Source organism: Struthio camelus, chromosome 5 (genome assembly GCF_040807025.1).
Source record: "Struthio camelus isolate bStrCam1 chromosome 5, bStrCam1.hap1, whole genome shotgun sequence".
NCBI classification, from domain to species: Eukaryota; Metazoa; Chordata; class Aves; order Struthioniformes; family Struthionidae; genus Struthio; species Struthio camelus.
The window spans coordinates 23,484,390-23,496,661 of record NC_090946.1 but is presented as its reverse complement, the minus strand read 5'-3'; the positions used below and the strand labels follow the sequence as shown (position 1 = coordinate 23,496,661).

General features: G+C 41.8%; 2 protein-coding genes across 2 annotated transcripts in view; one reads left to right on the top strand and one right to left on the bottom strand.

Moving 5' to 3' along the window:
• The window catches only part of IPO7 (importin 7), a 37,280-nt gene extending 31,303 nt beyond the window's left edge, over positions 1–5,977 (bottom strand). Inside the window, exon 1 of the mRNA XM_068945043.1 lies at positions 5,720–5,977. Within this exon, the coding sequence (XP_068801144.1) occupies positions 5,720–5,803 (84 nt within the window). The 5' untranslated portion in view covers positions 5,804–5,977. The remainder of the gene's footprint in view (positions 1–5,719) is intronic.
• A 196-nt stretch (positions 5,978–6,173) lies between these two features.
• Positions 6,174–12,272, top strand: part of TMEM41B (transmembrane protein 41B) — a 32,075-nt gene continuing 25,976 nt past the window's right edge. The window contains exon 1 of the mRNA XM_009680238.2: positions 6,174–6,496. The gene's annotated coding sequence lies outside the window, so the exon portion shown is untranslated. The remainder of the gene's footprint in view (positions 6,497–12,272) is intronic.

The window sequence follows — 12,272 nt, the reverse complement described above, 5'->3', positions numbered from 1 at the left end:
TTTCTTTTCAGAGCATGTGATCAACCAGGATACATGATTAAGAAAAGGTGAGCTGCAAATGAAGATTCATTAAATGACTATCAGGCAACTATCTGCATGTAGAGGATTCTGTGGGCATATAGGTGCCCCAGTCTTCAGAGACATACTGATGTCACATAAGTGAAAGCCAATGGCAAGTACCATCACTCTACAGAATTTCCATGAATCCAGCAAACAAGAATTAAAACCAGGTCTTCACAACGGTTTCTATTACATAACCTAAACTGCATAGAGAATAGAAACAATTTCTATGACTTTAAAGTTTTGGCATCAGGAAAATTTAGTCTATTATTCGCATGCTCCTTGTTACCCTTTGCTTACACATGTATTAAGAGAACTACAGAGATAGCTGACTGTGGCAGAGCCATTTTTTTCAAAGCCTATTTCCTGACACTGAATTCAACATTTAATAAAAAAACTGATCTGAAGTCTTTCCCCCTTACAAGCGCTCCAACATGCTGTGTCACTGGTATGATTTTCTGTTGTCTAAGAGCCAAAGAATTCAGGGACTTTTCCCAAGAGCAATCTTTGCTATGCAGCCTTACTAGCGGAGGAATGCATTCTATCAGACCACAAACGTTGCACCACTGGCTGTTAATACCAATCAGTTTTCTAGAACATGCAATCTTTGTGCATATTTCCTCGCACTTTTTCCTAGCAGAGCTAGTTCATTAAGTATGTGCTAACACACAACTTTATTATGACACAACTGTCATGCCAGCTACATAATCTGAAATATAAATTAAGTTTGAAGGAAATATTAAAAAGAGCAAAGTATATCATACATAACTACCAATAGTTAATTATGACAGACAAAAGAACTTTTCCCACTAATGATATCCACTAAAGTCAGTTACATTCATCTTTTATACCAGAATTATTAATATTTCACACAAAGCCTTCATGCTGCTAAATGATAAGAACAAGCAGCTTCATCTCAGGTGAAAAGATCTCCATATGTTCCTAAATGTTAAGGATCTGACATACTGTAATAGATACTCCTATAGGTATCTCTTCATCTGTTACCAAAAAAGTAAATCAGAGAGGTACTAAAATATTTACTGAACTAAAATATGTTCCTGAACTAGAAGCCTAGGCTATTTACAAATTATCTCAAAGTAGCATACATTTAAAGAGTTTATGATTTTTTTTTAAAGAGATAAAAATAATAATTCAATACATGTCCATCCTAATTTTGAAAAGTCTACACAGAATATTTTATCTGCCCCATAACAGTACTAGGTGAACACACAACTACCACACTGAGATAAAACTGTTTTGTTTTCTTATAGAAAGGTAAGGTCAGGAACCCAAAGGCCACGCTGAATCAGCAGACTCCATCATAGCACTTCCAGTTCCGTTTTAAGAACTCAGCAGGTGTGGAAGTCATTCTGACCTCAGGTTTTTCCAAGCCAGTTCTACCACCTCTTATGCAGTTACACTTTATATGTAAAATTAAGTTTAAGGTCTACAAAACTACACACATGCACACCAGGTCCTGCAAATATATTTGATGCTCATTTTATCAAAATACCGTCTGCAAGTTCTGAGGCCTATTAGTTCTTCAGTTCACAGAGGAAAAGGAATGCGCTCTTAGCAAAAGCCAGCTAAGCACACACAGTAACTATGTGCTAAGTCATGAGAAAGTAACAAGTTGCCCTGTCTCTGCTAGGATTTTACCTTATACTGGCTAACATGAGTCAAGAATATAACTTCTTCCTAATGAAGACAAAGCTCCTTTGGTTCCTTACTGCCCCCAAGGGGATTTCTGGTGTTGGACCAGCCTTGAAACACACAGTTTTCAAGCCATTTTTCCCACCGCATCTCTCATCTAAGGCATATCAAAACATATAAACAGAAAATAAAGGAAGTGAAAATAAGGGAAGTGAAAACAGTCAAGTATTTTCAAGATCTTTAAAATGTCATGCTAACATCTTAAGGAAAAAAAAAAAAAAAAGCACGATCTGAAAATCAGACAGAGCCTGGATACTCATGCTCTACTCTTGGCTTTATATATACACTGAAGCATGTAGCTATAGGTTATCACACATGAAAACCATGCTAGATCTTCCATGTAAAAATGAAGACTGGTAACACTGTAAATACCTATCCCAAAACGTCCAAAACAGTATTTGATAACTATTTGGAGATTCTTAGATGAAAGGTATGATGAAAGGAGCTTCTTTTTTCCCCTTTTGTAACCTTTCACTCCAAAGCTCCCAATAGCTAGAGTTCAATCACTTTATTTAATTACTCCACCACTCTGACATTTATATCTATAAAGGAGGAAATGAAAAGCACTAGACTAGACAGACCCTATAGTATTCAGCTAAACTGGTAGCATGCTACGGTGACCAGTCATCAAGCTCAAGCATTTTTCTCTCCCCTGCTGCTCATATTTTTGAGCAAGAAAAAGGCAAAATATAACCTCTGAAAGGCAATTTTTGAGTAGAGCAACAGAATAACAATCTCATAAACAAACTGCTAAACTGTGACTTACAAAAATAAGAGTTATAGGGGCTACTTAAAAAAAAAAACTTATCAGGCATAAAACGTGAGTTGCTATTCTAAAAGGATGCCTTAATGGTTCACATGCACCGGGGTTAATCTCAGATACTCACAAAATATACATAATAGCTAAATTATATATATATATACACAAAAGTAGATTAGAGTAAAATACATTATCAATAATTCTCTGGAATTACAATGCAGAAACCTACAAGGACAGTACTGTCTTCCAACTACATCTTTATAAATATGCTGATATTAAAAGATGAAACAACACTGTGTATTATTTTCAGAGTATCATTCCATAGCTGCTAAGTTAAAAATATCTATTTTCATCACCATTTCTGGGAAACACTTTATACAGACTGCAGAAAGACTGTTTCAAAAGGCTATAAAAACTTCTTGCTGCCTTCCAGTAGCTTACTTGAAGAGTCTGGTTCTCAGTCCCTGTAAAACATAGCTTTCCTCTGTAATACAGTGATGGGCAAACACCCAACTCCTCAGGGTACACCATCAGCTGGCAATTAGATGAGAAGCTGTAGGACACAAAGGCTCGAAGTATCATTCCCTATAACTTATTTTCCTAGTGAGGAAAGTAAAACCAAAGAAATTAAGAAACCTGATAGCCACATTTTTTTTTACCATCTCTCAACTCTGAAAGTTCTCACAGCATCTTACATTCAGCCAATAGAACTCGATAAAATTTAGTAAAAGAAGAAATAAAGCACAGAACAATTCATGACTTAGCCAAGGTCAAAGAAAGATTAACAAGGCCTGGACTGATCAAAAATCAAACATCCCAGTTCTTTCTCCAGTCTTTAGGAATTTTGTTGGTTGACAGGATATGATGAAGACAGAACTAGATATTCAACTCTTCCACTAATTAGGAATATCAATTATTGACTGAAACTCATTCTCTTTTCTGATAAAGTAAAATGACCATTCTATTGAAAACTAATCTCGTCAGCCCATCCGAAGCACGTCAGCCAAGTTAAAATAAAAGGTCAACCAGGAACAATCATCAGACTTTAATTATAAAAATGCTTGCGTGTCCCTGCTCACCAACAAGAGGATTGTTCATTGCTATATGATTTCATCTTGACAGGTGAAATTATTTATCTGAAATAAAACATTAACTGATAACACAGTTACTCTTCTAATGGGTAACAAATTTAGACCAGCATCCTGCAAGCAAATGCATAACTGCCTTCAGTAAGGCTATCCAAAATCAAGACCACACATGAATAAAACTACATATGTGTACAAGTGCTTGCAGATTTAGGGTTTAACAGAATTATTTTTATCACAAAAGCTCTGTGAAAGATCAGCGAGGTTGCATTTTAAATTATAAAGAATTTTTACACACTGATTCACTCATGGCTGGTGTTTTTAAGGAGGCACAGATCCTTGGACTTATATACCAATTTAGCACTTCTGTAGAACATGATAAAGTGTAAACTGTCATGTTTTGATCCAAAAGTGTGGAAAAGAGTCAGGTGATGGTGAGCACGATCCTTTGCTGAAGAACCCCAATGGCAGAGAGCGAAATTTCCTGCACGTTCAGCGACTCAAAATCTACAGAAAATAGCTAGAACAGATTTGAAGCAAGTTACTATATATAGATATTGACATGTACAGAACACACACACACAAAAGCATTTTGGAGACAGTTTAAGTTTTTATATACATATTATTTGTCTTCATAGGTAATTATATCAATTTTGGTTTAAATAAGAAACACTAAAATGCTCTGTACACAAGTATACAGAAAAGATAGCTAATTACTTCCTGCAAACCTAATTTCGTCACCGAATAGTTTTACCGCTATGGATTTCAAATGCGCCTAACATATACCGGCCACCTACTTATTAAACGACTTGCAGGAAATCAGCTTAATTACTCTTTCTTATAACATGAGACGTAGCACGTTCAGTTTTTGAAAGTTTCAGTGCTACCAGCAGATCACTAGGCCCACTTTTATCTGAACTTCCTAAACATCTGCTCCAACAGAAGTATCCTGTTAGACCTAAAGTCTATGGAAAAGCTCAGTCAAAGGCAACATTAAGAGCGGCCGTACAGGCTTAGCCTTGATCTTATCCATCAAGACACCATCTTTTCCATGTCAAAAATTAGAACTCTTCTTTTCCAGAAGGCTGAAGACTCCCACAGCTGCATCTTATCAATAAAGAACAGTGTGTCTATCAGGTGGAACAAAATAAAACAGAAATATTATATTCTTCCAAAATTCAAACTGCAGAACTAGGACCTACTAGTTTTGCTACACCTTAAGCCAATACAAGAATACAGTCTACATGGATGACAGACATTTGACTCAGGAACGCCGCCGTCTTCACCAGTCTCAGGGACACACGCCGATACTACATCCAGAAAGTACCTCGACAGCCCTGCTGAACCCACAGTCTGAAGGAACGGTACAAACACCAAATAACACTGAGCTACTGTATTCGTATCTCGGCTCAGCTTATACCACCTTTATGTGAATAGCCTATGCTGCTTAAAAGCATGTGAGGAGCCTACTGCTACCCCCTTCCCTTTGAGGGCCTACTGCCTTTCAAATTCAGAGAAAGCTGCCGTAGGTAGTCCCGGGCAGGGCCAAAGGACTGGGTTCAAAACTCAGCCCAGGAGCCACAAGGCCCTCTACCACCGACTGCTAAATATAGATATATAACATATATATAAGACATATAGACACGCATTACTCTTGTCCCTGCTGAGCAGGGAGACAACGGAGCAAATGTGCTGTCGGTTTTCCAGGCGCGGGGTCCCCCCCGCCCCCGGGCGCTTCTGCCCCGCCGGGGCCACCACAGTCCCGCGGCCCGGCCCGGCCCGGCCCGGCGAGCGCCCGCTGCCATGTGCGGGGGACAATGCGCTCCGGGCCCGGCCGCCGCCGCCGCCGCCGCCACACCAGGCCCGGCCCGCCCGCCCGCCCGCCCCCGCCGGGCCCGGGCCTCGGCCCCCCGCTCCCGCGGCCCGGCCCGACCCCGCGGCCTCCCCTCCGGCCTCCGCCCGCAGGCCCCGGGCAGGCCGCGCCGCGCCGCCCGCCCGGCCTGCCCCGGTCCCCGGGCCGCCGCCGCCGGCCGCGGCCCCGCCGCCCCTGCCCGGCCCGGGCCCCGCCGCCCGCCCGGGCCCGCGCCCGCGCCGCCCTCACCTCGTTGAGCTGCCGCTCGGCGGCTTCCCGCAGCGCCGGGTCCATGGTGCCCCGCAGGGCCTCGATGATGGTGTTGGGGTCCATGGCGGCGGCGGGGGGGGGTGGCGGGGCGGAGGGCAGGGGCCGGGGCCGGGGCCGCGCCGCGCCGTGCGCACATGGACCCGCCGCCTCGCAGCGGCCGCCGGCGCGAAAGGAAGGGGAGCGCCAAGGGCCCGGATAGAGCTGCCCCCGCCGCCGCCGCCGCCAGCCAGCGCCGCCCGCCCCGCCCCGCCCCGCCGCGGGGCGCCACGGGAGCTGTAGTCCGCGCGCACCAACGGCCGCCGCCGCCGCCGCCCGCGCGCGCCCGCTCGCCTAACGGCCACCGCCCCAACGGCCGCCCGCCCGCCCGGCAAACTGGGGCGCCGGGCGGCCGCGGGCCTTGTAGGGGGCCGCGCCGCCGCCCCGCCCCGCCCGCGGAGGGGAAGGGAAGGGAAGGGAAGGGAGAGGCTGCGGCCGCCGACTTTCCGTCGCTGCGGAGCGGGAGCTGGTGCCCTGCGGGACCGGCCCCCGGCGCTGGGGCCGCGCTCGCTCGGTCGCGGGGGGCCGCCGTGCCGCGGCGGCTCAGGGGGAGGAAGAAAGCCCACGCTCGGCGTTTAACAGTTTGGTCCTGTTGAGATTAGTTCTTTTAGCGAAAATATCCCCCGTGTCACGTACGCTTTGCGTGCACGCTGTTTCTGGAGTGACTTGGGTGAGTTGTGAGGAAAAAGGGACGCGTGGAGGCACAGGTCTCCTTTAAAGGTATGTGCACAGCATACAGTTTTTAAGCGTTTGGGAAAACCTGGCATTTTGTTCTGCTAGTTTTAACGAAAATACAGAAAAAGCCTTGTTAAGTTCACGAAGTTGTGTCATATATTGTGAGAAAAACCGTCGTTTCCAGAGGGGTTGAATTGGTCTGGAAATTAGAAATGGACTGCTTACGTTGTTCCTCTGTAGATCACTTCTGCAGCCTTTATACTGCAAGCATTTAGATACTGAACTCATTTTGCTTACATGAGAAGTCACTGTAAAACAAGTAAATAAGTTATGTGCATAGCTAGTTGTAAAATTGGCAGTATACAGTCATTAATGTATCATTTGGAGGATGACATTTCAGTGATTTACTTGAAAATTTTATTGTTAATTTTGTGAGAGGAATTTATTGGACAGTTAGATAATACAATCAAGAAAAAAAAAAACTTTCACTAGAAGCTCATCCTGGAACAGCTCTCAAGTGAAGGCACGCTTATTTATAAGAAACCACATATAAAATGGAGAAGCAGAAGTGCAGATGCAGATAGTAATTTATATACATTAGAAGTGATACAAATTAGAAATTTGATAGAGGACACTATCGCTATACTAATTAAGTTAAACAGCTTCAGGAAATGCAGCTGTAAAACTCAACTGCCTTTACTGTCCCAGCACACTAGTGCTCTTCCAAACATTTCCCGTACATGGAGTTAGCGTGGGCCGCGAGCCATTCCCAGCAAGTACTCTGGATGTAGTCAGCCTGCCTTTGAAAGCCGTCCTCTCCCATTTGGCCTCAATCCCAGAGAATGGCCTAAAGCTGGGTAGCTGCTGCCATCTCAGCCAGCAAAATTTGCATTAGTCAGGTTTATCTAGAGTGTCCTCTGTATATGAAACTGCTTAATGGAGTTTCTGTTACGTATAACTGTTTTGTGATTGCTGCTGGACTGAAAAATGGATTTCTCAGTTTCTTTTAATACTAGTTTCATTTATATAATGCTAAAAACTTCTGCAATTTACACTACATAATTTTTTTTAATTGAAAGCATGAAAAGGAGTGCCTCATTTCTAAAACTAAGCAGAGAAGCGGGTTTTGAAGTAAACCCAGAAAAAACATACGTGACTCAACCAAATTTAGCAGACCCAAGTGGTAATGTAGCATCATTTCAGGACAGAACATCATAGAATACTGTTCTGTAAGCTGCCCAGATCTACAGTCACACTCCAATCTGGATGTTGCCAAAAAATCAAATAAAGGTGAAATATTGTAGATTCAATAACACCACAAATGCTACAACAAAATCTTTTTCGTGCTTTTGTGTCACAGCACCAATAACAAGATCAAATCTTTCAGTGCTCCTCCTATGAAAAGAGCAAAGCAACAATGCCTCTAACTGGGGAGAACTTGCTTAGACTCTAAGCTGATCCACAACTTATGAAACAGAATACATCTTCTCTCTCAAAAAATATAAATACTTCAAAGGACAAAGGGCTCGCAATGCACTGGCTATATGTAATTCTTCGTCAGATATACAGATGTGAATCACTGCAAAGAAAAGACGCCACAACAGGGTGCTGACCACTGTTAGCAGAGATGCTGTGGTCGCAAAAGCTTATTACCAAAGCTGTTGCCGTTTCTACACAAAAGTGAAGAGGCCAAAGATATTTATGCAGAAGACTGTGGAAATGATTGTCCAGAGTCTGAGTATTCCTAAGCAGAAAATATTATATGTCAAGGAACATTTGCATTCACAAGAATGTTTGCATTCACATCTTTGCTAGCTGAGAAGTAATTATAGTGACTAACCTCACAGCAGGATTAAATGTATAAATGGTTCACAGAAATTAATGAATACAAGATTCAGTCAGGATGGACATTTTTTTGTGGACTGGACACCAGCTCTAGAAGAAACAGCCATGAAAATACCAGGAAATTAATCACAAATCCAAACAATTTGTTGATGGATTATGTCTGCCATGGGTAGCTAATTGTTAAAGAGGGAAATGAAATAGTTAAGTATCAAAGAACACACATCCTAGCAGTTTGAGTGGAGCAGCCTAACAGATGACAACCAACATCAAAGTACAGGGAATTAGTGAGCTGTGGCATCCTAAACACAAATTTTATCAAGATAGAATGTACATGTTTCTGTCAGATGCTTTCTTTGTGTAGTATTAGCAGGACAAAATAGAGACTTAAGCTTAGCTATCGGGGCAGAGCAGTTGGTGAATACTTTAGCTAAAACAGCTTATGCAGTCACAGAAAGGGGAAAAAATCTCAGGACTGAACAATGGAGAAAATTGACCCTTAGTCAGTGAGGCCTCATCAAACGCTCAGTCTCAGAATGGAAAAAAATGCATACATGCTACAGAGATTAGCCTTCCTGATAACGTTCTCTGTTACGTGTGAATACTTGTAGATGACCAAAAAGTGCTATGATAGAACTGAACTTCTCAAGTTATCTCTTAAAAGACAGAAATGTTATGGTGCAGGCCTCAAACACTGTATACAAATTACTTCTGAAGATACATATATTCTTATGCATTGTCTCGGGTTTAGCAATCATGTCTTTTTCCCAGGAAGTTGGAACAGTAACAAAGACAACATTCATCAGCTTTAATAAAGTGGCATACTCCCTTGGAGTTGGTCACAAAGCATTGGCCTGTATGCCTTTCTGGGGTACAACTCTATTTACAGTACATGAAAAGCTAGAAGGCAAAAAGTGTAGATAAAGGGAGCACAGCTGCCAAAGATCTTGAGCCTCAAAAAGTTTGGGTGCTTTCACCAGATCTTTCTAAAAAAGAAAAAAAAAACGTAGTAACTGATAAATGCTGTTATCAGCTGTTCTGTGCCAAAAGGGGTGATTTGACATCAGTCAAATTGACACCAGCTATGCAAACACAGTATACTCCTTTATGAACAGCATGCAAAATGTCAAGCGGAAATTTGGAAAAAAATCCCTGCAATGTGGACATACTTACCAGGTCCTACAAATCCAAAGGGAGTTTTGACAGTAAGTGAATGGCTGAATCACAAGTGCCCAAACCTATCTTGGAGCTACTTCTGCTAAATCAAAGATGATAATAAAAAGGAAGATGGTGTGCACAGAAATATTATGCCAACATGCAAAGTTTGCAAATAGAATAACTATTTATCCCTATGTAAGTCATAGGAAAAAAACAAAAAGCTTAAATAGGATTCAGACATGGAATTTTAAAATGAAATCGATGTTAATCAACACAATTTGATGTAAAATAGTTATCATCAAACAAAGGTAATTAACTGTTGAGTTTTCAAGTTTGGGTGATAAAATGGTGCAGAATAAATATAGACTTCCTTGCATTAAAAATATCATCATAGGCTATAACCCTGAGTACACATTTAATGGCTAAATTATAGTTCTCAAAAAAAAAAAAAAAGGCGATAAGTGAAGAATGATTATTGAAAGGACCAACTTCTATTGGATTTCTACTGGTATCACTAGCAGATTCTTTGCTATTTGATACTTCCAAGCAGTTTTGAAATAAATACAAAATCACTGCAGAGGCGTGTGAGGATGACACAAGATTAGCAAAACAGTCCCATATGGATGTGGCAAAGTGGCAACCCGAACAACAAACAAAATGCACTTTTTAATACAACAAATGCAAAGTTAGATATTGAAGAACAGAAAGTGCAAGCACGTTCCTCTAGACTGAAAAGATGAGCTCTCAGCATGATGTTGTGGCAAAAGACCTAATACAATCTTTGAGTTGGAAACAGAGGTCTGAAAAGTGGGAGTAGGGAAGTGATTTGTCCTTTCCTCTGATGTTGGAGAGGCAGATGCTGCATTACCAAAGCATAGCTCTAGCATTTACATTTTTTAAGCATTGACAACTTGGGTTGCATAAAACGGCCACAAAAATTATCCGAGCTGAAGAAAATAACCTTAAAGAGACATATTTGAAACGTTCACATTTGGTTTAATATAAAGGTTAAGAGGAGTCTTAATTACTGTATATCAGTAATATTATGGTTAAATAAGGCAGAGATTTACTGGGCAATTTAAGGGACGATCCTCCCTAATGCCTCTGCTCTGATGTTAGGACTAGCCAGGAGAGGATGATGCCATAGCGTGCCCACTGTGGGGTAGCACAGCTCCTTTCAATCCTGCCTAGTTAGTTTGGAGTTGACTTTACCCCCAGGTTAAGTTGTGCTGAAATTTTCTTTTAGGATAAACACAAAGAAGCCACTAAGTTCCTTCATGTAGCTGTGAGCTGAATAGTTCCTCTCCCCATATTATTCCTCAAAAAAAAAAAAAGACAAATCACTCCCCCAGCCAGATGGCAAGGCATGAGCAGATGCTAAACCTCATAGTCAGACCGTTTTCCCAGGGGATAGAGGTTGAAAACACAAGATTAGGTCATGAATCGGTGGAACTGGAGTGTCAGTGTATGTAAATGGAGCAGCAGGAGTGGAAAAGCTCCTGCAGTGGATGATGCAGCAGAGAAACACCACTCACTATAACAGAGCCGGCGATATTAAGGACCTGAGTAAATGCCAAGAGATAGAGCTTTTATAGACCATTTAGGTCAAGGGCTTATCTAAAAAAAAAAAAAAAAAAAAGCTTGAGCAGCATGTAAAAAAAAGCCGTATATGTCTGATTCTTCTGAGTTCAGGAAAACTGGCCTTCAAACATTTTTTAAATAAACCTCTTTTCAAAGGTATAGGACTCCATTGTCAATTCTTACTTTTAACAGAGCTAACTCTGGGTAGCAAGCTAGGGAATAAAGAGTGACAGTCTCTCCCAAGAAGAAAATGCTGGGTACTAAACAGCTCTTTCCTGAAGAAAGATGTAACAGGATCAAATATCTAACAGACGAAACCAGAGAACCATTGAAACAAATTCCCAGCGGAAGTAACCAGCTCTCTATCTCTTTATGTCTTCTGACTGAGACCAGATGCCATTCTAGAAGATACATTTTAATAAAAAACACAAGCTATGCTTTAGTCATACCAACAAGATTAGAGCTTAAATACCTGTGTAACACTTGAATTGTCAGTATATACAGGATGTCAGACTAGATGGTGTGATCTTAAACTGCATGAAGGTTTGGTTTCTGCTATTGGATTTCGAGCTGGAGGTATCTGTAAGTAAAGCCCAATTTCCCCACTTGTGGATGTGCAGCTCACCCTGCTAGAGCCTGCTTCAGGCTCTGTGTACCACACAGTGGAGCAAGACTGTTTGTAGCCACAGCAGTTCATCTCCTCCTACCTCATGTACTATTTTCCAGGCTGTATAAATCATGCACCTATGCTTTGAGCTTCCTTTCGTTGCCATGTGGAAGGTCTGCTCTGTTACTCTCAGATCCAGCTCTGTTACTCTTAACTACCACCTGCCAAGCTATGCAAAAAAACGCACAGAAACCAAATCTACTTCCTTCCCTGCAGGGAAGATGAAGCAGCAAGAGGCAGTTTCAATAGGCCTCAGTGGCACAAAGAAATAGAAAATGAAATGTCAGACTCCAGAAAATAGTGAATTCTATGCAAAAAGCATTGAATTACATGGCCATTAGGAAAAATGCCAACTTAGAAAGCTGCAGAATGGTGGATCTGTGGCACCCAGTGATAAGCAGGAGATAAGACCAGCTACTTGTGAAAACTGGTAAGATGGCACTAACAGTTTACGTGCTTTTCATGTTTTTAATTCATTTCCACAACCGTAAAAGTTAGAAATTTATCTATTGTGTATCGAAAGGAATGTATTGTATTATTTTGAAAAGAAAAGTCATACTGAAGATCGCAAAA